This window comes from Filicampus tigris, chromosome 13 (genome assembly GCF_054856515.1).
Source record: "Filicampus tigris isolate MCC_2025a chromosome 13, RoL_Ftig_1.0, whole genome shotgun sequence".
Lineage (NCBI taxonomy): Eukaryota > Metazoa > Chordata > Actinopteri > Syngnathiformes > Syngnathidae > Filicampus > Filicampus tigris.
The window spans coordinates 14,433,953-14,459,638 of NC_141229.1; the positions used below are offsets into that span (position 1 = coordinate 14,433,953).

Below are 25,686 nucleotides of genomic sequence, written 5' to 3' on the forward strand. Positions count from 1 at the left end.
TTTTGTCTTCCTGGATGTTATTTTACCTTTGTGTCTTTTAACAGGTTTACTGATGGTGTAGTGGTACATTTGCCTAACTTGGGTGGGCAATGTGGGTTCAGTTCCCACTCAGTGGTGTGAATGGTTTTTCGCCTCTGTGTTCCCTGCGACTGACTCGAGTAGCGAAAAGTTCAGGGCGTAGTCTGCCTTTCGCCCCAAAGTCTTTTTAAATAAGCTCTAACTGACTTTGGTATTGGTATTTAAAATGAATGGATTGACTTTTAAAAGAGAGCAAGCACCATTATGAAGATAATCTTAATCTCCAAATGTGTTGTTTTTATCAACTGGTTGCAAGAGAAATACAGAGAGACTGGAACGGTCCATTTAGGGAGCAGACACCTCTTGTGAATTTTGCCTCAATGTTGTGTGTTGTGCAAAAAAAAAAAAAAAAAAAACTAAAATATTGAAAAGTTGGACATAAAAAAAACCTGATCTGAGATGAGCATTCAAGGCTTGTATAGGGTCAGTTTAAATTCACCTGTGAAAATTATTGTTCATTTTACAGTGCCATGAAAATGTATTTGCCCCCTTCTAAAATACTGTTTTGCATAGTTTCCCCACTTTATTGTTTACGATCGTCAATCAAATGTAAAGCTCAGACAAAAGGTAACCTAAGAAAACATAAAATGCAAATTTTAAATGGTAATTTGATTTATTGCGGGGGGAGAAAAACATTAAAAGCTACCTGACCCTGTATGAAAAAGTACTTGCCTCCCAAACTAATAATTGGTTGGGCCACACTCAACAGCAACAACCCAAATGGAGCGTTTTCTATAAATGGCAACAACTCATTCACATCGCTGCGGAGATTTTTTGGCCCTACTGTTCCTTACCGAATTGATATAATTCAGCAACAATGGAAGGTTTTCCGATATAACCGGCCTTTTGGTTACGCTGCAGCATTTCGACTAGATTGTAGTCTGGACTTAAAGCCACTCCAAAACATTTATTTTATTTTTTGAAGCCATTTAGAAGATGACTTGCTGATGTGTTTTTGAGAAAGCAGCCCCAGACCATCACACGACCACCACCCTGTTAGACTGTTGATATGATATTCTTTTTCTGAAATCCTGTGTTACATGTATGCCAGATCCCGCAGCAAGACACACACCTTCGCAAAAGTTCAACCTTTGCCTAATCAGTCCATAGAATATTTTCAGTATTTTCATAAGTCAGACTAGTTCTATTTAGGTGATTTTTTTATTTTTATTGAACAGGTCTAAAAGTAGTCAGGATTGGGTCTGGTCAATGAAAATTAAATGAAAAATGTGCTTAGCCACATTAATTCATGATCTAACAAGGGGGGGCAATTACTTTTTCCGCACAGGAACAGGTAGCTTTGAATGTGTTTTTTTCCTCTTAATAATCAAATCGTTTAGAATCTGCATTTTAAGTTTACTTAGGCTATGGAAAATAAGACCTTTAGAAGGGGGCATATACTTTTCAGTTTTTTTAGACAGAACAGAATAAAGGATTGGTGCTGTTTAGCCAGCAGGGGGCAAGATTATGTTATGTGTTGGCGACTGGAGCACATCGCTCAACTGAAGTCATGCTTTACAGGGTATGGTCCCTCATGCTTGTCAAAAGTATTTTATTTTCAGCTGTCTGGAAGCAAATATAAGTGCTATGTTTGACTGACATGAACGGCTGCCAGAATGCGACATGGAGTAAACAAAACAACATTCAACGTTAAAGGGGACAAAGTGTGTTTAAAATGCTGCTTAAAATGTCTGCTAGTGAGACCACTGCAGTTCATGACTGGTTATTTAAGTGAGCAATGTGACTAAACCATAAATTAAAATAAGTTTCCTTTCAAAAATCAGGTATGATCCCAGAAAAGTCTTTTTTTCAGGGTCTGATCTCAACGTTATGTACAGCTTGTGCTTAATTGATTATTAAGACCGTTTAGCTACATTGTATACAGTGGCTGTTTTATCAGTAACAACGACTTTAAAATTAGCACAATTGCTGAGTAACCAGGAATTACACAGACCAAGTATTTCAAACTGTTTTGTCCAAAAATTTAATCGCGAGAGTCATTTACATTGGATGATGACAGTGATGACTAAATAACCCAAAAGAAGCAAACTTCTTTAGCTGGTCTTACCAGAAAAAACAAAACAATTATGCAAATAAATAAATATACAAAGACAAACATGTATCTGATAAAAAATAAATATAACAAATGCGGGCTACATCAGTAAAATGACTTAAAAATAAATACATAAATAAATAATATAAAATAGTCTACATTCAGAATCAGTATACATGCCATCATATCAGTTTATAAAATATTCCGAAAGGAAGTGACAACAGAACATGAGCAACAGCAGAAAATAGTTGTTTTGGTGAAGCATATAATATAATTATATACTGTATATCTCTATGTATATATATATTTCTTTACAAATAATGAATATTTGGCATTATATTCATCCACACTATAGATATGATATACATAAGATGAAAATAGTTTTCGCTAAACAACTATCTCCCCCCCCCCCCATTTTGCCATGTAATCATAGAATTGTTTGACAAATTCAAGGAAAATCTTGAAGTTTCTACTCTAACGTTTTGATTTAGAAAATGTCCCCTACATCTCACATCTGGTTCTTCAGTTGAGAAATATTGAAAATATGATGGCGGATGCGTTGATGGAGCAGAGATGACTTGTTTATGGGAAACGGCTAAAAGACGTGTGGCTGAGTAATGTTTTTACAGTGTGTCAGAGAAGTGAAAGAAGATGGCACTTCGAGTGAATTGCTGCCCTCACGGTATTTTAATGTGAAACTATCATTTGTGCCCTTGGTGTTTTCACAAGGTTACGGTGGCTGACTTGCTATTAATTCATCATCACGCCAGTGACTTCCTGCCAAGGGGGATCTCATCCACTTCTCACATCCTCCACAAAACAGCCACGGAGGATGTGGGTGATTTGGGCTGAAATCTGCGAAGTTCAATATATGGCCTTGTTATACCATATTTCCTCACATTTGTTTGCTCACCAGTACCAGGATTTATTTGAGAGGATACGTTTGTACAAATTAATGCTCGTGTCAGGTTGACAATTACGGTAACAGGCTGCCGATTGGTTGAAAATGATTACTTCCGTATTCTAACTTAATGTGTAATTGCCTCGCGGTTGACGCTCTCATTACTTGGTTTGTTGAAAGAATGAAGCCTGTTTTTCTTTTCCCAACCAAGACCTCTGTCTTCATGTACTTCATAACTGTTGTAGTTTATGATGTTGAGGAGACTCAGCCCTCTCGGTTTTCTTTGTAGAATTTATTGGCCAGATGCACACTGTCCTTGCTGCTGTCATGTCATGCACGTCACAAGTAGTGTACTGGACAGATGTGGTCAGGGGGCGCTGCCAGTGACTTAGGCGTTTTACAGTGAACGTCCTTTTGCATCAGGGGAAACCTTCCAAATGCACTTGCAATAGGTGAATATCAACGATATTGAGATTGCACATTAAAAAATATAATTTTTTTCTACATGTAGTTTTATCAATCCCATACGCTTTAAACTCATTTTCACATATTAAAACACTTAAACGTATTTATACAAACTAATCATATTTGAACACGCACAAAAAATGGAACCATAAAACCTCCAAAACAGTCACTTTTCAGGAGCCCCCAAAAATGGCAAGTTTGTCCATTAGCATTGCCTCGTGAAAGACAGCAAGCTATTTTCAACGCTTTAGATTGGTCAATAATGTGTAAAAAGAACACCCACACACGTGGACTGACCAATAGTATAGATTTTTGAAAAAATATGAAAATTACCAAAATGTGATTAATAAGGTTTTGGCCCAACACTAGCAATATGTGTCTGTTAAATATTTGCCTGTCAGAAACAAGACCTTGACGTTGGCGAGTCTGCATGTGTGTCAGGGCCTGAGCTGTGGTCCACAGTAGCTCCTGTGTAAGTGTGCTCATTGTGTTGATGAGTTTTAATGCTCACACGGCTTTCAATTAACCGCTGAAAAGTACTCTGGTGACTGTCTCTCCTTTCTCATGTGACGGAATTACAGTAAATAAGCACACTGTAAAAAAAAGTCAATAAAAATATTCTTTAGAAAAAAGCGATCTATATGATAAAGCGGGGACCCACTACTATTTTCTTTGACCCTTGTCAGTCATTGCCCCTTAGAATCATTATCACCCCCCTTTTCTGGCACCCCTGGATGGATTTATCCTAAACTTAACATTATAGTAGTACCACCTGACATTGTTTTCTTAGGAGAAAAATGTAGGTGTCTATTTGAGGTGAGGCATTTATTTCTTTAGGTGGACAGCACCTGGCAAACAGTCGATGCATGATGTCAGTTACAGCAGCAGCCTCTATTTAAGGATATAGGACAGGGATGGGGAAGAGCTTGCAGCCCATGCCCACGCTCTGTATTGATTCATTTAAAAAAACAGTTTGTTAAAAATTATTTTGGGAAATATTTTTTTCCAAGCCCCACAAAGTCTTCCTCCCAAAATGCTGATAATATATGTCTTCCCACGAAAACAAATGGGGCGAGGGGACCAAATATGAAAACATATTGTTCGGGTGCTGAAATGCATATATGCAGGGGTCAACTGTAGTTTCAAGTTATAGTTTCACCAATCACCAGTAGATGGCAGACGTGTCTTAGTTGCACTCACACTGGGTATTATACTGCCCTATATTACAACGTGATTAGGTCTAGTAATTCGGAATGATATGCAGGAATATCATAGTCCCGAAATAATATTAAAAAAATCAAATGAGTTGATTTTTGTGAAAAAAAATGTACAAAATAAGTTCTTGTACTTAATGTTGGTTTCTTGTTCAGCAGTTTTGTGCCATCCTTGAATGGTAAGTTTTATGCAAGCTAGCCCTTTAAAAATTACAGTATATTGTTATTTTGCTGTTTGCTTCAAACCCTTTGTTGTTGGGTTAGGACAGTGGATCTTTTGTCCATATTTTAAATAGCATTTTTATCATACATCTGGTCAGGAAGTCCTATGTGTCGCCCCCCCCAGTAGCCCTGATGAAAAATTGTGGACCCCTCCAGCATTTTAGTTGTCCATCCCTGAAATAGGACATTCCTCTCACATGTGACTTGACCCTCATCTCACTGGCCATTTGCAACGATCTGTTTGTATTCTACTTGGCAGATGTGGCCAATTTTTAGCGGGAGAAGGGGGAAAAAAAATCCATGGAGAAATCACCCAATAGAGTTCAATAGTCAATGCCAAGAATCAGCAATACATTTATCAACAGCGGCTTTTGGAGGACCCTGTGAGGCTGTTTGCTTGATCTCACCAAGGACCCAAAATCTTACATAAGCTGCTTTTGCTAGTGAAAGGCAGACTGAAAATACCAGGCACAGCGAACAGAGATCCTCACATAACACAGCCCCGCAGCTACACAACAGCTCATAACGCCAGCAGTTTGGGGGCCCAACGCGGCGTTCGCGTCTCCACTAAGCCAGCATATGTCAGGCCGAGTCTGTCTCTCTCCTGTCTCCCTGCCTCTGTGCTAACAGCAGGGAATTGTCTTTGCTTCTGCCAAATGGCCGGCATCACATTCACACACTCCTGCTGTCAAACTGTTAAAAGTCTTTCAAGTCAAGTGAGGGGTAGATGTGTGTCACCTAACCGAGAGACACACAGTCTGGTTTGAATGCACATCTTGTTATAAAGAGTGAGACACAAAGCCGTCATACACTATGATGTTTAAAACAGGAAGCTAAATTGAGTCAAAGTAAAAACAGTAGGTACAGCTGCACAATGTAATACAGATATAGTAATTCTTCATTTGTCGCAGGGGTTATGTTCAGACCACCCCGCAAGAGTATTTATCATTTATTTATATACAGTATATATTTTAAAGCTCTGTGCATATGCCATAATATCAAAATACAGTATATGCACGTATGGAGCAGGTATTATTTTTGTCCATTGGCGTGACTAAGTAAGAGAACGAGGCTGTACAGTTGGCCGGCTGTTAACAGGCTCTCGCGTTAGCCACCGTGTGTGTAGAGCAATGTGCCAAACTCCGGTCCTCGAGAGCCACTATCCCGCATGTTTTTCCCTACTCTAATGCACCTGATTCAAATGATCAGGATCATCATCAGCTGCCGCTGAGGAGGGAAACATCTAAAAATATGCAGGATAGTGGCCCTCAAGGATCAGAGTTTGACACCTACGCTGTAGAGTAACGACGTCAGTTGAGGCCATCTCGGCTAAGAATTTGCTTGTGCTTACTGTATTTTGTTACCGTTTGTTCAATAAAGCGATTGAAAGAGCACCAGCCGCGGTTTCCACCCTCCCTCTATACTAACCACCTGTCATGGATTACTTTTCTTTTTCTACCTAGTGGCGGTAGGCTATATTCAATTAGCTAAGGTGTTTACTTTACCTTAGATGTGCAGTTGTGTCATTTTAGCTACTTGTACTTTGCACTAGGTACAACTTTTCCTCCTGGCTTGATCTCGCTAGATGAATCTCCAGTCTACGTAGGAAAGTAATCATCACAAAATCTCGCGATCAATGAATAATCTGCCATATAAGTGTGATTAAAAAATAGAATCAGAGTACATCCCTCACGTTTTTGTAAATATTCGATAACATTTTATATGAAGTCACATGACACTATGAAAACGTATATTATACTTTGACCCGATTTGGACAATCACTTAGGGGTCTACTCACTTTTGTGGTTTAGACCTGAATGGCTGTGTGTTAAGTTGTTTAGAGGAGATAAACTTACACTGTTATACAAGGTGTAGTTTACATTTGAGCAAAGTGCCAAATGTTCAGTGTTGTCCCATGAAAAGATATACGATATTTACAAAAAAATTATGAGGGATGTACTTGCCAGTATGTATATATCATACAGTAGATCATTTTTATTCAAGTCTGCGGGGGCGTAAATCTAAACCGCTTCATAATGATCGTATGCCTTTGAGAGGTCTGCAGAGTAGTACTGAATTTTATTACATTGTGCAAAATGTGTTGTGGCTGTTGAGTGTATGTGGGTTATATTTCATAAAAGTCCTTATCTCACTTTCAAAGAAGTGCTGATGCGGAACATGTGCGTTGCGTGCGTGCGTGAGACGTGCGATATGCCACCAGAGGGTAGCGGTGGTGAAATAAAGTCAACACAGACTCTGGCCTCTATTCACCTTCTCTTTGTCTCTGTCAACACAGCAGTAATACAATACACCCAAACTCAAAAATGTGTACTCTTGCTCTTTTCTTACATGTTATCACAAATTAGAACACGGCATCAGAATTTTGTGGATGAGAAGAAAAGTTATATACTCACTGGACATGCATTAAATGTCCTTAAGTACAGTAGGACTGTGAAATCAGGATCAATACAAAAAACGCTTTCAAAATTCTCCCTGAACAAAGATTATAATGCTTGGTTTGAGTGACACTGTCACAGAGGTATTCATGTAACAGCATGCTTATTATTTAGTTCTCAGAGTTTAATACGTTATACTAGGGATGTTTGTTTTGTCTTATTTAGCTACATCATGAAATGTATAAGTTCTCAGTCAGATACAGTGCATGTCTATTGAAAAAAACAATAATAAACACATTGTTAAGCCAATTCTTTTCCTGAAAGTGTCAGGACCTACTGAGCATGATTATCTTTGTAAAGGCAGAATTTAATTTTATTGAATTGTATTAGATTGTGCAGGTGTACCTTATGTTTTGGCTTCAGTGAGTGCAGCGAGCCACATTCGAATGTAAACTCCATAACTTGTGATAAATACCTCTCAGTTTTTTGAACATGCTAACCTGAAAATGTCAACAAGTATGAAGTGAACGTGACTATTACACGATATCTGGTGAGCAATTGGCAACCACAAGCTTACAGTTGATCATTTGCAGGAAGATTTGCTCTTGCGCGAGGGGTCAGTTGCAGTTATCTTATGACTTGGTGAGACTAACAAACTAAAATAGTACAATTAAACTTTTTTAGGGGTGAAAATGCCAGTCATTTTCTCTAACATGCTCAAGGATACAATTTGGCTCAGCATGAACACTGGATTGTGGTCAAATTAGTGTGTGTGAATCAAAAGCAATTCGAAGGGCTATGAGCTACGAACATGGTGGAATATACCTAAAATATGTATAAAACTCGCATTGAGAAAATAAAAAAAGAACTATTGTTAGCTTTAGTTATGTACATTTCCCTTCTGAAACAGGGAATTTGTATTAAGTGCATTAGTGGAGTCACTTGTTTTTTTGATCTAAGGACAAAAACAAACCATTATCCCCACTGCCATGATGTTATGCAAAATGTTGGTACAATGTTTTCAGTTTCAAGTCAATGTCAATATTTGATAGTTTGCAACAGGAACAGCAGATGTATGAAAGGGGTGTTTAAAATGTGCATGGCAATGAGATGAGGTCATTTTCCCAACTATTAATTCCATGCAAAATGACCATAATCTAATTTAGGTAAAAAAGAAGAAAAAAAGAGCTGCATTTCCAACACGGCTGGGGCTCATTGACTGAGGTATTTGAAGCATTGGCACTTTTCACAATTCACATTAAGTTTGGGAAATAAAAGTCAATTACTGAAAAATTCAAACAGTTGGAGAATTCCTTAATCTATTTAAAATACTCTTTTATTTTTGTAGCTCAAAGGCCTGTTGGCTAGTAGGCTTCCCAAAGCTACAATTTTAAAAATGGCACTTTGCAAATGTTGGAAAAAACACAGGAAAAAAAAATGTGCTTGATGCTGGATGAGTGTGTGGTAACCAGATTACCAGTGAGAAAACTAGTCAATCCGCGTCCAATATAGAACTCTACTAAATTCGGGACGAGAGGCGCATCCTGCAGGCCGATGGCGTTGGCGAGGGGCACCGAGGATGGCTTTAGAGATCGCATGAATAAATAAATAAACAAATAAATAAATAAATAAATAAATAAAGGAGGAGAGAATATAAGTCTAGAAAAAAGGCTAGCTGAGCAGGGAGACAAGTTACCCCTGAACCTAACTCCTCAAAGTCGAGTCTGAGCCTCGGGAATATAGATCTCTATGCTGTCCGCTCGCTCCGAGGCAGAGTTCTGCCGGAAGGAGGCCGCCCGCTTGGCTGCCATGAGCCTTCGACGAGCCTCCTGCCGATGCCTGTCGGGGAGGTCCAAGGATCTCTCCCTTGTCACCAGACTCTTCTGTCGAATTGTCTTCTTTGGTACTGGAGCTGGAGGCTTGGGAAAAGAACAGCAAACTAATTAGGTGGTGCTTTCAGAACATGTTCAGCGCTTTTGTCTGGATCAAACGAGACGCTCAGATTGAGGGTTGAGAAACAAATTAATAATGTTCTTTGTTTGCTTTCACCACTCCACTTGTGTAATGCAATCTCTTATCTAAGGTGTAGCGGAGTTATTTCTAAAGAGAAAGACAATCACAACACAGAACACAACCAATTACTCATTGTTATTCACAACTAATTCCATCTTGCTAAAGTGACAACTCACTCACTCATCACAGCTTTTATTTTGGAACGCTTTGCATCCACAATGTATTTTGTCCTTTTAGGGCAATGGTTCTCAACTGTCAACTTCTCAATTTTCCTAACGTTTTTAAAGACAAAGTCAACCCGATATGTTTTATGCAGGTCCACAAACATGACATTCTGATTAATATTGCGTTTGTGGAGTATGAGTTAAGCAGTAAAATCCACTCAGTTTTTCAGAAACCCTGAAGCTGTAGTGTGTGGGGGTCAGGACCAAAATTCAAAGAGTAATCATGACCCATTTACCTTCTTGTCTGGACTATCTATTGGCCTCCAGTTGTTGCTCTTGACCTGCTGCAGCTGGTCAAACTTTGAGGTGACGTCATCAACAGAGAGCTGCAGTAGGTCCCAGAAGCCAGCCAGGTCCTGTGAGGTAGGCCGTGGCATGGCGCTGGGGTCCTACAGAAGGTAGCGAGGACAAGACAAATTAGTTTGCGGCTTTAAGTTGGTGCGGAGAATGCAAAATTCATCTCACTAGTCACTGTCAATTTCAAGTGACACTAGATGTCCTTATCCACTCTCGTGTTGCATGTGTGCTGCAGCCTATCCCAGATGACTTTGGGCTCGAGGTGAGGTACACCCTGGAATGGTTACCAGCCAATAGCAAGGCAAATATAGACAAATAACTTTGCACTCACATTCATGCCTAAGGACAATTTAGTCTTAAATGAACCAAATGTTTGAACCAAATGTTCATGTTTTTGCAACGTGGGAGGAAGTTGGAGTACCTGCAGAGAACATGCAAACGCAAGTAGAACAAGCAAACTCCACACAAGGAAGGCCGGAGCTCAGATTAAAACCCGCAGCCTCAGAACTGTTATGTGCTAACCACTACTCACTGTGGAGCCCAATTCTGTCACACGTAAACAAATTTAAATGAAAATCATTTTTTCTTTTAAAGCGGAAGTCAACGCAAACATTTTTTTTCTAGAATATGTTCTATGCAAGCCCACTAGTTGAAACAGGGCATTCTGATAAATGTTGCGTTTGTGGAATAAGTGTTAATCCACTAGTTTTTAGCTATCTCTGGGGCGGCCAATCTGTCCTCTGATTGTTTCAGCTGCATTTATCATTATCATCACTTTTGTCCAGGCCTGTTTCGTGAGTATTTTTTTCAAACAATTCTGTTGGACCATAATTCAAAAGCAATTTTTGATTTTCATTTGTAAATTTCATTAAATGTTTTTAATGTGTTTATTATTAATATAATAATAATTATTATTATTATCCTTTCATTCTTTATTCATTTCTTTCATTATTATTTTTCAAAAGTTCTTAATGTGTTCTCTAATTCCCACTGAATGGTTAGTTTCAGCTGCCCACATAATTAGCATCAATATGTCTCACAACTATTGCCCAACTTGTTCGTGTGCAACTGACACTGAATGGAAGAGTTATTTGGGCGTATTGACCCAAGGCTTTGTACAAGCTTCTTTTTCTTTCAGTACACAGCACCATCATCTAAACTACTGTACATCCATCCTCTCTTATGTAGTTTCCCCAAAAGCGTTTAGATGTCCCAGATAGATACAGTATTGATTCTCATTTTTGTTGCTTTCCAGAATCAATGGCTCTCGCTGAGTCTGATTGAGTCTATTAGCGTGTCAATGTGCATTGCAGTTTTGTAACTAAAGGTTGCAAAGAAAATGTGCATGTAACAAATTAAAAGGGCTAAAGTTATTGAATAATTTTGGCAGGTGTTACCATGATGAGCAAGACTCGTCTTAAACCTGTCTCTATTATGTTTTAAAACAGATTTCAATTTTAATACTCAGTGATTGTTATTGCTTCATGCATCAGATATTATTCAAAAGCAGTAAGGCTCTTCTATTACAGAAGAGTGAACCTCGAAAACCTGAAAATTGGTTGAAAACGCTGCCAGGCAGCCAGATGGCACAATACTATAAAGCGTTGACTTCAGCGAGTCAAGATGAACATATTCCGTCTGATAGCATGCCAAATCCAATTACAGTAGTCCCGCGCCTATTTGTGATTTCAGCTATTCACCTTTTTTTTGGTAAGTTATCCTCTGTTATTCGCTGAAAAACTCACCGACTCCAATTTTTTCTTGCTCATTTCTGTCGCTTTAAATGCCACAAGATGACCCAGCACCCTGTCCAAATAGCAATTGGTCTAAAGGAAGTATGTTGAAGTCATATATCTTGAGGAGAATCTTTGCCTGGTGCATTTCTTTTGAAATCAAATCCTCTGAAAGCCATTCATTTTAAGGGTACGAGTAAGATTGTGTTTTGTTTACGGTTTAAACTTAAAGAATTTAAGGGGTGGTGTCAGTTGTGTTTTCTTGCTATTCATTTTAAAGCTCAGTCTCTATTAGTAAGGACAATAAATCAAAATGTTTCAATTGGTTGAAATTTGGGACTATCGGCGCACTGACAAGGAAGGAGGACATTGACTACCTCAGCCATCTTGTGTCAGATGAACAAAACAAAGCAGTTGCTATGACAATTTATGGAGTTGTGACAAAACATCTCACCATAAAGTACGCACACTTACAAGATTTTGCTGACAGAGCCAATAGAACTGCTGGAATTTCTGCGACATTAGCAGCTGGGCACTCCCCACAGCACTTCGGATTTTCCCCAAGACTGTAACACAACGTGTACATACTTGAGATTGTAATTCAAGTTGGCGTATTTGACTATGTACAATGACGTTTGTGTCACTCACTCTCCTCGGACAAGTCATTTTCTTCAGCTTCTGCCTCCATCTCTTTACACCACCCCTCTATCCTCTTGGTCTCGGTGTGGAGCAGCTGCATGAACCAACTCCCGTCTCTCCTCAGAGAAGGGGAGCTACGTCCCGACTCACCAGATGTGAGTGCATTCTCTTGTGGGGAGGGCGGTTCCAGCTGCCACGTGGGCTCATTTGTGGTCTCTCTGGGACTGGGGGGCTCGGCTGGGGTCCGGTAGTCCTCGCGGTAGCTGAAGAGCCCCTGGGTACGTACGGTTCGCACGGCTCCATACTGGGTGGGTGTGCTGGGCTCTGAGTGACGCTGGAAGCCGCCGCCGAACTGCAGGCCTTTGTCCTCCATGGTGGGGAAGCCCTCCAACTCCATGTCAGCCTGCACTGCTGTAGTCACGCTGTTGGAGCGCTTGAAACGGCCCTGTCTGAAGGCCAAGGGGGCAAAATTGCATTGAGAAACGTGAACATTTCACATCAACAAGACAAAGAATGAAAGTGACAGTTGTCGGCAGTGATAGCAAAGACTCAAAACCATCACCTTACCCTTTCTTGTCATCCTCCACCTGGATCCCAACCGAATGGTATTCCCTGGAGCCTTTGCTTTCAGATTCTGAGTCTGTTGCAGCCTCCACCTAATGCACAGAGCCAATATTCTTGTCATTATGTGAGCTACCACCCATTGCTTGTGTCTTTATTAAACTGGGACTGGGCCAAAGCTTGTCAGTAAAATTGTTATGATTTATGGAGGTTTCAAAGACAACAAGCTTTCTGTCTTTGGGTCCTGTTTTCTTGCTAAAATGTTTTGTTATTGCTCATGATTTCTGTAGAGCTTGAGTTCATAGAAAAAATGAAAGCAACATCAAAACTTAAAATAGTCATAAGGCGGGTAGCGCAATATGACAAAGAGAATCTCAAGCATGTGTTAATTCAAATAAATGAAACAAGACAAACGGTCTGTTCAGATCAATCCCCAATCAATCAGCTCAAATTAAAGTCAATATTGTATTTACGTTCAGTAGAGGGACAGAAACGCTTCCTCAGTAAGGCTAATATTGCAGAATGAGTGAAGCAACAACTGTCAGTCAGTCAATGATTGACAGCTACAATAGAAAGTTAAATAGATAGATACATAGGAATAGATATTCCTGTCTGTAGCGTTTTCTGGAGTGCCATGATTGACGATGTTTCCATCTCCTTCCAGTCCGTTCCTCTTCTGTGTTTACTCATTTCCTTCTTATCTAATTTCTTTGTTTTCTTTGTCGAGTGATCATAATTTCCTGTTGGCTCGATGTCACAATAAGTCGGGCTGTCTGCACTCCCGAGTGCCCACTGAACATTTTGTGCCTGTGTCTGTAGAAGAAAGACCTCATAAATGAAAGGTTTGGTGGCACACAGTATGTGGATATTGAGACATACGGTCACTGCTTGAAGGCAATGCACCATTTCGTCCCTTTGCTCACTTGAATTCACTTTTCTGTGTGATTCCTCTGTCCCTTACACAGAGCAATAACAGGGCAGTGCATACAAGACCTGTGGAAGAAATTCATAAATCTTCGGCTCGGTTCACTTTTAACACGATGAGGGTAAATTGCTCGTTTGGAACATGGCATGATTAAAATGCAAGGAAATATATCAAGTCTATACCATGAAATGGATAAAAAAAAAAATAGTGGTATGAAATGGGAGTAGACTAACTTGTAGGAAGCAAAACAAAAGGATAAACATTGAATATTTTCTGTCATTATGTCACCTACACTATGTTTTCAGAGCACATAAACATCAATGGTGACACTTCCCAGACAATAACTGTGAAAGGTTAAAAGCTTTGACCATCTATCTACTCAACCTCGATGTTTTGCCAATGAAATGTAATTCTGTAAAGACCCAGTCAGTGCCTTACAAAACACAGACGTGCAACTCATGCTTAAAGTGGCCTTCTGGGTTACGAGTTGCTGAGATCATACGGACAAGGTGAAAGATTAAAGATGACAAGTGTTGCTTTTACAGAAATGTGGTTTAACAAGTGATATCGAAAAATCAATAAAAAACGAAGGTTAATCCTAACCCTAAAATCATCCTAATGACAGATTCATTCATATGCATTTACCTGCAGGAATCCCTTTTGCACAATCAAAGAAATTATGCTTCATTTAGGACAAGTTTTACTAGTTTTGGGGTGCACATATTAGGGTTGTATTCTTTATCTTCATTGTTTTTGCTTGAATGTCTTAGTGGCGTTGAAACAAAATAAAAGCAAAACAGAGAATGCTGGATATCTACATTCCCTGTATAAAAGTGAATTGACAAAAATCTTGTTGAATAAATCCAGTCATTTTTCTGATTTTCCATTCGGAACAGATTGTGTTGGATGGATGGCTCAGTTAAAACAAGGTAATAAAAAAACATTGCGGTATGACTGGTATGTTTTTATCAACTGCCTCAAAGGGTGATAAATAATGGAGATATGTAAACTGAGTGTTGAGTAAACAAGATTTCTCACTCTCACATTTATTGTATATCCTATGTGTTTATTTCAATGAAAGGTTTACGGCACTTTCCAGGAATGGTTGTGGATCTTAACAGCTCTGACAATTTTTAAAGCGGAAGTCAACCCAAACATATTTTTTTCAAGAATATGTTCCCAGCAGGCCCACTAGTTGAATTATGACATTCTGATTAATTTTGCATTTGTGGAATATAAATTAAGCAGCAAAATGCACTCGTTTTAAGACAGCTCTGGGGACAGCCATTTTGTCTTCTGTCGACTAAGAAATGACATCACAACTCGCCTCCTTATTTCCCGGGGGGTCTACTTGTACTCTGTTAGTATAAAATGAAGTCATTCAGAACACATCTGTGGGGTGGCGTGGGAGGATGGTACCCTGATTGCATGTTACTCCTTGTCAAGCTTTGTAGGCAGCAGCTCATACTCACTCTCAATCATGCTCAGCTGGCTGATTTGTAGGGCAAAGATCAAAAGTTGGGTGGATCATGTGAGCAAGACAGTTAAGATACTCGATATATATTGGGATGTTGTTCGTATTTCGAGTAGGGAAAGAAAATGTGTGGAGATATACTGCAAATACTGAAGCTATAGGTACAACATATTCTTCTACGGTCACATTATCCGTCCACACTTGGTGACTTTTGGATACCAGGCGCTGCGCAAGGTGCCGAGGATGTAGCGGAGTCTCAGAGGGGATCGAGCCTTCTCTGTCGCTGGTCCTTCCCTTTGGAATGACCTTCCATTGGATGTTAGGCAAGCCCCCTCTCTGTTCATTTTTAAAACCCGGTTGAAGACACATTTCTATTCTCTGGCTTTTGATCAGACTTGAAATTTTCGGCTCTTTTCTGGTGTCTATTGTACATAGGGTTTTGTGTTAATTTATTCATTTCACTTGTTGTATTATGGCTATTTTGTTGTTGTATGTAAAGTGCTTTGTTACAGCTGTCGCTGTTGTGAAATGCGCTATATAAATAAAATTGTATTGTATTGCATTGTATAAATGTATTGTCAATACCAACAATGGATGACATGAAATGCAGTCAAATAGGTCCAGCATATGGCATGTAATGTAAAAACTTATAGTAAATAAGGCCGAGCAGTATGTCAGATGAGAGGAGGGCTGGCTCACTTATATGAGGTGGGGCCACCCTCGCAAATGGGCTTATTTTAGCAAGACAAAAAAAAAACAAGAACAATGGTGATATACTGTAATTCTCGATGCATCACAAACGTGTTATTAAGACATCTGGTAACTGATTTAAGATGTAAAAACATTTATAAAATGTTTAGAGTGTGATAAAATTCTTCACATAACACAGACATGTCATTAAGACATATGTTAAATGTTGGAAGTTGTAAAAAGAAATATAAAATGTCTCATATATGATCAGAAATTGGCAAATAGCTGACTGACCCTTTAAGCCAGGTGTGTCAAACTCAATTTTGTAGAATGCCACTTTGTAGTTACAGCTTCCCCCTCAGTCTGTCATCTGATCGTATTATTACATATAAACAACAAATCGATGGCTTACTAGTTTGAATTCATAAGTCAAGGATAACAGTCTGTTTATGAATTATTATTGAAGTTACTGTAAAAAGAGTAACAAAACATCTCAACATTATTATTTATTACATGTGACAATTTTACATTTTGGTCTAGATTTTAGCAAGTGTCATGGAAGTTGACACATGATTTGCTTTTGCTTTGAGGGCCACATAAAATGATATGGCGGGCCAGATCTGAATTTTGAATGTATGCTTTAAGCGATCACTCAAATACCTTACAATTAATACATTTGTGATGTTTTATTAAGACGCATGAAATATTCATTGTTGACCTTACTGGTTTGGAAAGTCAGCTGAGAAGCAGGCGTGTGTTTATGTCAAGGAAGGAGAATATAAGTGCTTAACTAAGGGAAATACTAAGTAGAAAGTCATTCTGGATGTGAATAAAGATGACAAAGGCATTTTCAATCACTTTAACTCAAGGGCTAATGAGGGCTAATGAGGGCTAAAAAAAAAATCTCCCAATGTATACCACAAAAAAAAAAAAGAGACAGAAGGGCAATCATTAAAGAAAGTGCATTTTTAGTCAGTGTTCATTAATTGCAAGGTGGGCGTTGGCATGTCTTTCCAAATTAACTGCTCAAATGCAAACAAATGGAGATGGAGTGAATGTCGCCTGGAGGGAACCACTAGAACAAGCTTTTGCATGAGTTGAATCCTAATTGATGGATTGTGGGATGATGACTCACTGAGGCTATTTTTAGCACCTGAATTGAAAACTATATTTCTCTCTTGCGTCTGTATCATTCGGCAAGAGTAGTGGCATTCTTTGAACCCCGTGTGAGGCATGGCCATCACAGACAATCAAGACTGACCTGTATTCCTATAGAAGATCGAGGCGTCTTCAGGTACTCCTCAGCTTTAGACACCAGGATAGCTTTGTCACAGGTGAGTACCGAGCTGTGGCTGTCTGTGGACGGGTGCCTCTTCCCAGCCATGACCCCAGCTGCCTCCATGGCTATAGTTACGGCCTTGGCGCTATCCAGGCTGTCAACTGAGTTATAGAGGGCCCTGCCGGGGCTGAGGCCCATGGTCAGGCCATCGGGTCCCCACATACCACCGTGGAGGTGCCTTCCCTCGTGGTAGGCATCCTGGGTGGACTCTGTGCTGCTTTGGGCTGTGATGGAGATGAGCGGTTTGGAGGTGGTGCGCGGCGGGACGGGTGGAGGGGGCTTCTTGTAGCTTGGTGTGTAGGTGATGGCTGCAAAAGAAACACACAAAATAATAGTGCACGGGATTGGAAAAATACCGTTAAACCTAGTGTAGGACAGTGATTCCCAACCACTGTGCTGTAAGCCATCATAAAGTGCGCCATGGGTTATTATTCAAATCCTTAAACTGGACTGAAAATGATTTATTTCCTAAAAATAATCTCTGTTCATCTTGCCGATTTTCTTTTAGGAAAACTAAAAAAAAATTGAAACAATCAGTCCTACACCTACACTGTAAAAAAAAATACACATGATTAAAATGTGGTAAACGCACATAATTTTCCCCTCTTTTTGAAAATAATCATATAACATGTAAGTTGACCACATTTTAATCATGTGAAACCACTGCACATGTTCAAATGAAGTTAATTCGAAAGACTTGTTTTCAGTGTATCTGTGTGAGAAAATCTCTACACTGTGTGTTTGTTTTCTAGAAAGCAGGCATTGAAGTTTTGGATGGAGTGTGGATTTTTACTTGTAACTAGAGCATGTTTAAATGTTAAAAAACATTATGACTATAAAACCTTATTCATAATCATAAAGTACAGTTGTTTGATATTATTGTTTGTTTTTGATATTAGTCATCATTGTGGTACTTGGAGTGAAAAACCTTTTTTGGGGTAGCACATGGTGAAAAACATTTGAGAACCACTCATATAGTGCATTCATAAGTCTACTGAAAAGTAGTTTTCTAACACTCCTTGGACACGCTTTTAAATGTATTACGTCATTGCTGTCACATAGTTATAATGTACCGGACCAAGGTCAGCTTGTGGAATTTCTGTTAGAAATATTAAAAACAAAAATATTATAAAATGAAATTATTTGAAGCTGAGTGTATTTTTCAAATTTTATACAAACCAAACACTATATATTGTGATGTGTTGCTCTTTTACATTGAAGATATTTTCGCTCGACAATTCATGACTTTGTCTCGAGTCTAAAATCTACAGAAGAGAATTAGGGCCAGTGAGGGGAAAAAAATAGGTTGGCAAGATTCTCACTTTTCAGAAGTCAGAATTCTGACTTTAAAGTGGAAGTCAAACCAAACAGAGTTTTTTCAAGAATATGTTCCCAGCAGGCCCACTAGTTGAAACAGGGCATTCTGATTAATTTTGCGTTTGTGAAATATAAGTTAAGCAGCAAAATGCACTCATTTTTAGCTATCTCTGGGGGCGGCCATTTTGTCCTCTGTCGACTGAAAATTACATCACAACGGCTCACAACGACCAATCGCGGCTCACCTGTTATCTGAATCTGAGCCGTGATTGGTCGTTGTGAGCAGTTGTGCTGTCATTTTCAGTCAACAGAAGACAAAATGGCCGCCCGAGGAGATGGCTAAAAATGAGTGGATTAACACTTATTTCACAAATGCAATATTTATCAGTATGCCCTGTTTCAACTAGTGGGCTTGCATAGAACATATTCTTGAAAAAATGTTTGAGTTGACTTCTCACTTTAGTGAGAATTCCCACTTTAAAGTGAGAATCCTCACTTTAAAGTCAGAATTCTCACGTTTCAGAATTCCCACTTTAAAGTCAGAATTCTGTGAATAAAGTCAGAATAATTCTCACTTTAAAGTCGGAATTCTGAGAATAAAGTCAGAGTTTTCACTTTAAAGTCAAACAAACAACACCCACCAACATGAACACGGAAAATCCTTTAACTGAATAGGCACAATGTATCAGGGGTTATACTGTTCTTGACCTCCTGGTGAGCATTGTTGCTCAATACTTTTCAAGATGCACTGTGGGATACATTGAGGCACTATATAGCTGACAGCAATGCAAAATGGCCAACTTACCATATAGTACACTAAACAGCGGATGGGAATGATTTCTAACACGGCAATATTTGTGACAGAACTCCAAAGGATTGGGCCCTTTTTAGAATTTCAACAATTCGTGGTCCTTTTTCAGATATCAAAATGTTTGCATTTCACTGTTGTTGTTGTTTGTTTTAAGGTACAGTATTATTATCCTAGCAGTTGTCGCCGATGCAGCAGACTGACCTTTTCACTGCAGCCATGTTGACACAAGTCTGCGTAAACACAGCTGTTACTGAGGTCATTAATTAGGCTCTGCACTAGCTCGCTGTGGAAATTTCAGTTATATAATCAGCAACACCTGTGTTTACCGAGGGCTTTAGTTAAATTCTGGAAAGAGATGTGTTGGAGGTGTAACACACTGCAGTAAAATGGTTGTTCATTTGATTTCATAATCACATTTATACTTATTGTCTTACAATATTTCAGAATGTTTTCACTTAATTGTGCAAAATAAACAATTGTAGACAGCAAAAAAAATGATAGATAACACAATATGCTGAGACAAAGAGACAAAAATGTAACATTTTACCGCAAAAGAATTGAATAAAAAAATTGACTAAATTCGTTGATATCCTATGTATAAACCCATTCTGTTGACTGAAAATGACATCACAACTACTCAGGGCTTAGGTAACAACCAATCATGGCTCACCTGTTTTCTGAAGCTGTGATTGGTCGTTACCTGAGCCCTGAGTAGCTGTGATGTCATTTTCAATCGACAGAAATGACAAAATGGACACCCCCTGAGATGGCTAAAAAGGGGTGGATTTTGCTGCTTAACGCTGGATTTTTCATATTCCACAAATGCAATATTAATCAGAATGTCGTGTTTCAACTAGTAGGCCTGCTGGGAACATATTCTTGAAAAAAATATGTTTTGGTTTTTCTCTTTAAGTACGTTTTCCCTTGGATGGTGATTTGTGAGGAACACAGGAGGAAGAGCCCCTGGCCACACAATAGGCGATGCTATGGGTTACCTTCTGAAAAACTGCAAAGAGGTCTGTGGGACTGTTTTTTGTTTAACACATGCTTACATCACACAAGGGCAATTAATTAATGCCTCGTGGGATCCCTTTTGGGTTCTAATGAGAAGCACGCCGAATTAACAGCATTTTGTCTAATTAAATTGTAGCCTGAGCAACACAATTACTGGAGACACTGCTATCAAAAATGAAAAGAGAGAGAAGTTTGCAAAAAAAGCAAGGTCCTCAAAGCTCTCAATATATTCTGACATCCTTCTAACCCTTAATTTGGTTGTATTTATTAATAGGCAGGAAAGTCGCATCTGTGAAGATTGCTCTGCTTCAGGGAATTGATGATTCATGCAGCTGTCCATTCACAAAATGAACTCCCCAATGATGAAGAGATGCATTAGTGACAAGAAGCAGGGAAAGTGCATGTGTACAGGTACGGGGAAAAAAAGTGTGTGCATGCTTATGTGTGTGTGAGTGAGTAGAGGTGCATCCTTGTGTGTAAAAAAAAAAAAAAAAAAGAAAAGCCTATTTAGGGGGAATGACTCAGCAGGAAGACCAAAATAGACTCAGTAAGTTGTGCAGAGAGGATGCTATGGGGTGGTGGTGATATTTAGAACCTACGTTCATAATTCCTGCTCCTATCTCGACACGGGCAGCATTACTCATCAGTTATTTAATCCGACGTGAAGTCAGCCAGACTCACTCATGGATTGTTTACATGACATAGTTACAAAAAATAACAACAACATAAAAACACTCTTATTTAGCTACTGTAGTCCTTTTTTCAACAACATTCTTTAAGTGGCGGCCCATGAACGCCGGCAAGCCTTTATCTGCTGACCTAAACACTATCAGAGGCGCTGACCTACATTCCTTAAAACATACTGTAAATTCCAATATTTGTTTCATGAAACTGCATAAATTTAACATCAAAAGTATGCTCACTTCATTTCGTAGCATCCCTGTTGGCTGCACTTCATTTAGTATCCGTACAGTAGATTTTTTTTTGTCCAATGTATGTGTGTGTGTGTGTGTGTGTGTGTGTTGCCAGAGTCACTGATGGTGTGGTGGCTTGCAGGCCGCATTTCTTCAGTTCCCACTCAGTGGGTGTGTGAATGTGAGAATGAATGGTTGTCTGTCTCTATGTGTTTCCTGTGATTGACTGGCGACCAGTCTAAAGTGTATTCTGCCTTTGCCCTAAATTAAATGGAAGTCAGATGGATAGATGGATGTGTAAGTCCAAACACAGTATTCTGATTATTGCATGTATCTGAAATATACTGTATATCGCTGGCGTCGGGCCAAAACGTCAAAAGTCAAGTTTTGGTGAATTGAACATTTTTTCAAAAATCTATACTGGTTAGTCCACATGCATGGGTGTTATTTTTACACATTATTGACCAATCTAAAGTGTTGAATGGTTTGCTCTCTTTCATGATGCAATGCTAATGGTTGAACATACTTGCCGTTTTTGGGGTTTCCTGGAAAGTGACTACTTAGGAGGGACAAGGTTTTGGCCTGATGCCAGCGGTATGCTTTTGGATATGAACTGGGAGGACAAGCAATTGGTTCACATGTGCATAGTGTTTCCGGAAAAAGTGACGTGGCTTGGAATGCATATCGCAGTCTTATCCGTTGCTTTGACAGGTCCATATGAACGGGAAACATTTTGACAATGTGGTCTCTTGAAGAAAACAAAAAAAAAAAAGACAAAAAAACACCACCATTTTAGGTCATTGTCATGTAAAGGCATCCACACACTACAATAGTTCTTATGCACCACAATGACCAAAAAACAATTTATCATACTAATGTTGAAATATAAAAAAATCCATGGCAGTGCAGAAGATTTGTGCAGATTTGCACCCCATAAAACATCATGGATTCATAAATCTGGACAACCTGAAAGTCAGTGTAATGGTCAAAGGCTGACTTAACCAACAGGACAACAAGCAACTGCATCAAGGCACCAGAACCTGAATAGGCAAGACTTCACGGAATGTTCCCCCTGGTAGTGATTTAATACCTTCAATTCTGCTCTATAGAAAGTCTTTGATTATATCAGAATACAAGGCCAGTGTTAGCATTTTATGACTTGGTTTACTCCCTCCTTGCAGATGACCTTAGGCCACAATACTGCAGGTTATTGATGTTTCCCTCCTCCAACACACTCGACTCAAATGATCAGGATCATTAGCAGGCTCCGGGTGTGATGGAGGAGGGAAACATCTAAAACATGCAAGGTAGTAGCCCTCGAGGACAGGGTTTGACACCTCTGCTTTAGGGTAAAAGTCTGGTGCTAAAACATTGAACTAGACCTTTGAAGGAAAATAACAAACAAACAAGAGACATATGGTCAGAGTTTGGTGGGAAAGAATAGGAAAAGAAGTTTTCATCTGCTCAAGACAACACTGGAACATGGAAGCAGAAGTACAGAACATTCAGAGAGATTCTCTCATATCTAAATTACAACCATGATAAATGTTAGTAAAGGGATCTCAAAGGAAGAAATGTCAGAGTGAATGGAGCTGTTATCGTTATTCTTTATGCTCAAGGCCAGAAACAAAACTCCAGAAACCAGTCAAATGTCAATAATATGAACTACGAAACACGTGCCTTCAAGTCCTCAAGACAAATCCTTACAGATTGAGCTACCGCTGACCCCCCCAATTATTTTATTTGTAACCCAAATCCCATGTGCCTTGAAACAAATAAGAGAAGAAGAATCTGATACTTGCATAACTGTGGTAAGCATTTCTGTGACTGGCCAGGTGACCTTGAAGAAATTTTATTAAAAGTTAGTAAAAACTATGCCAATAAAAGGCAACAAGGAATTTGATCTTCTCACTCTCACAAGTGCAAACAACGAGCATGGTATTAGCAAGGCTGACAAACACAAGGCGGTGAGTCAACCACTCCATCTCTGTTAGCACCGCTCTATCAAGTCTGGCTAACATAGTGGTGAAGTGGGGGCTAGTTGAGTGACACGCCATTAAGAGTCTCTCCGAGCTGGATTTATCACCGTAAAGGAAATGCAGCACTTTGTTTTGTAGCAGGCTATTAAGGATATGTAAATGACAGGGAGAGCAGGATGGACTGGCACCGTCACCTCCAAACCAAGGAATAAGAAATATACCAATGAAAACATAGAGTGGTTGAACCATTACTCAAGGGATACTACAGATAGATAAAGCCTTTTTAACCCTTTTGGGCCATTGTACTTCAAGCATGTTCAACAACATGGGAAGTGAGCCAACGTGAACCAGAGTCTGTGTGTCTCAGAGTCTCCTTGCCGCAGACCAGCAACACATGCAAAAAAAGGGCGATATAAACCCTCGCACAGCAATATGCACTTCATGTCATTTAATTATGATGTCAAAAATGTCATTTCATCCACGGTAAATATTCATATCTATCCAAGGAAAAGCCCAAATCTGCACTTTATGGTTTTGAGTTACCCTGCTCTACTATCTGTGATTGGATATCCCTGGGTTGATAAAGAACAATTTCCGACATGAACCATGTAAAACAAATAAAATGAGTTTTGTGACAATGAATGTAACAAAGTTTGTGTGCAGTGAAAATATAAACCGATCTGGAGGTACACATCACATCATGGCAGATTTCAGACAATAATACAGTCATAATCCAAGATGGCAGACAAAGCACTCTCAACAACTGAGAGTGCTTTTTTTTTTTTCATGACTGCAGTCACTCTCAATCGAAGAACAATGAACTCAACATGAAGAGAACCTGTAACTCTCTAACTTCCATTAGTCAGTCAGCTACAAAAAAAGATCAATACACTTGATGACTCAATGATATGGAACTGTGCTGCCTGGGAGAAATCAGTGATTACACCGACTAAATTGCATCAGTACAGGAAGATTGGACCCGTGTGACATGTTATCACTACACATTATACTGTAAATTGTTTGAACTATTCAGTACATTAAGGGTTATTTGCAGATGATAACAAATGCATAATAAATAAGCACACACCATATTACTGACATACATAGAAATAGACTTGAGGGTACCACAGAATGTGTTTTTTTTTTTTTTTTTTTTTTTTTACCTGGGGGATGCTGGGTGGTCCAGTCAATACTGCTGCAGTTGGAGGGGAGGCAGAACTGGATGCCTGAAAACAAGGGAGTGGGGTGGATATTCAGAGGCGCGGGCATATTAGCCCAAACGTGTGTCCTGTTTATCCATTCACCTTACAAGGCAAGTGGATCCGTTTACACTAGCGAGTTCTGGCTTTGGGGATCTTCCTGCACAGTGAATGTGCATTGTAAAATCAATCAATCTGGAACAATTGAAAATTCTTCTCTATATCATAACTTCATTAGAGTCAATAAAAAAGTCATAGTCAATATGGGGCATCATTAGAATAATCTAGCTTTAGAGTAATAGAATTGAAGAACCTTTACAGATAATTAATGCCATGACCGTTCCCATCACTCCGTATGGAGCCAAAATAACAGATTTGTGGGCTCAATTAAAGTTACCGGTAAGTTCAAACACACGCTTATGTCATTACTGTTAAAGCGTAAATTAAGGCATGGGTGGTCAGTATTGGTATGCCATGCAAATGGATCAAGGTTATTATATTTTATATTTTATATTTATCAAAATGGCGGATAGAGGACGGCGGAAAGGTAGCCCGGCTGTAGGCGGTAAACGGAGTAAAATCTTTAGTAAAATGCCCAGCTCTGGTTATGAAGTGCTTCTTCTTTACAGGCGTTTGCTTTTCCCTCTTTTCCTCTTCTACAAGTAGAAGTCACTCGTCTTGTTTAATTTCTAGCTCTGCCCAAGTTGTCTTGGTAGTAGCGGCTGTATGCAGCACTCGTTCTGGTAGCTGAATTTCATGAGAGAGGACTACACCTTCAAAAGGTTCAGGAGGTGTAAAAAATTGAATCTGCTGTAATTTTTAATTATTGGGGTATGTTGTCACAGACATTGTATTAATACAGCTGAGAACTGTGTTTGATTGTGAAAGGAATACTTGCCAACTGCATATAGTCTGAACGACACCAAGTTTAACTGTTAATCATTTTTCTGTTAATGATGATGAGTACTGAAATTACTCTTTCAACTACGGTATTTCCTGAAACAAAGACCAAAACAATCCTTCAAATATCTGTTCTGACCCCCCCCCCCAAAAAAAACAAATAAAAAAAAAAACTGCCATATTTTTCACAATCATGAGCATTTAGTTGAAAGCAGATATTTTACAGTCTCTCATCTGAATTTTGGCCTCAGTGAAAATGGCAAGGACTTTCATTATGAGGTCTGTTATTTGACACAGTTCTATTCCATCCATCCATCCATCCATTATC

At 39.1% G+C, this 25,686-nt stretch overlaps 1 protein-coding gene across 1 annotated transcript in view; it reads right to left on the minus strand.

The window, feature by feature from the left end:
• Positions 1–2,035: 2,035 nt before the first annotated feature.
• Positions 2,036–25,686, minus strand: part of dlgap2a (discs, large (Drosophila) homolog-associated protein 2a) — a 176,538-nt gene continuing 152,887 nt past the window's right edge. The window contains exons 9-15 of the mRNA XM_086049072.1: positions 24,423–24,485; positions 17,147–17,532; positions 12,803–12,891; positions 12,245–12,684; positions 12,071–12,162; positions 9,803–9,955; positions 2,036–9,248 (exon numbers count right to left, since the gene is read on the minus strand). Of these exons, the coding sequence (XP_085905198.1) occupies positions 9,042–9,248; positions 9,803–9,955; positions 12,071–12,162; positions 12,245–12,684; positions 12,803–12,891; positions 17,147–17,532; positions 24,423–24,485 (1,430 nt within the window). The 3' untranslated portion in view covers positions 2,036–9,041. The remainder of the gene's footprint in view (positions 9,249–9,802; positions 9,956–12,070; positions 12,163–12,244; positions 12,685–12,802; positions 12,892–17,146; positions 17,533–24,422; positions 24,486–25,686) is intronic.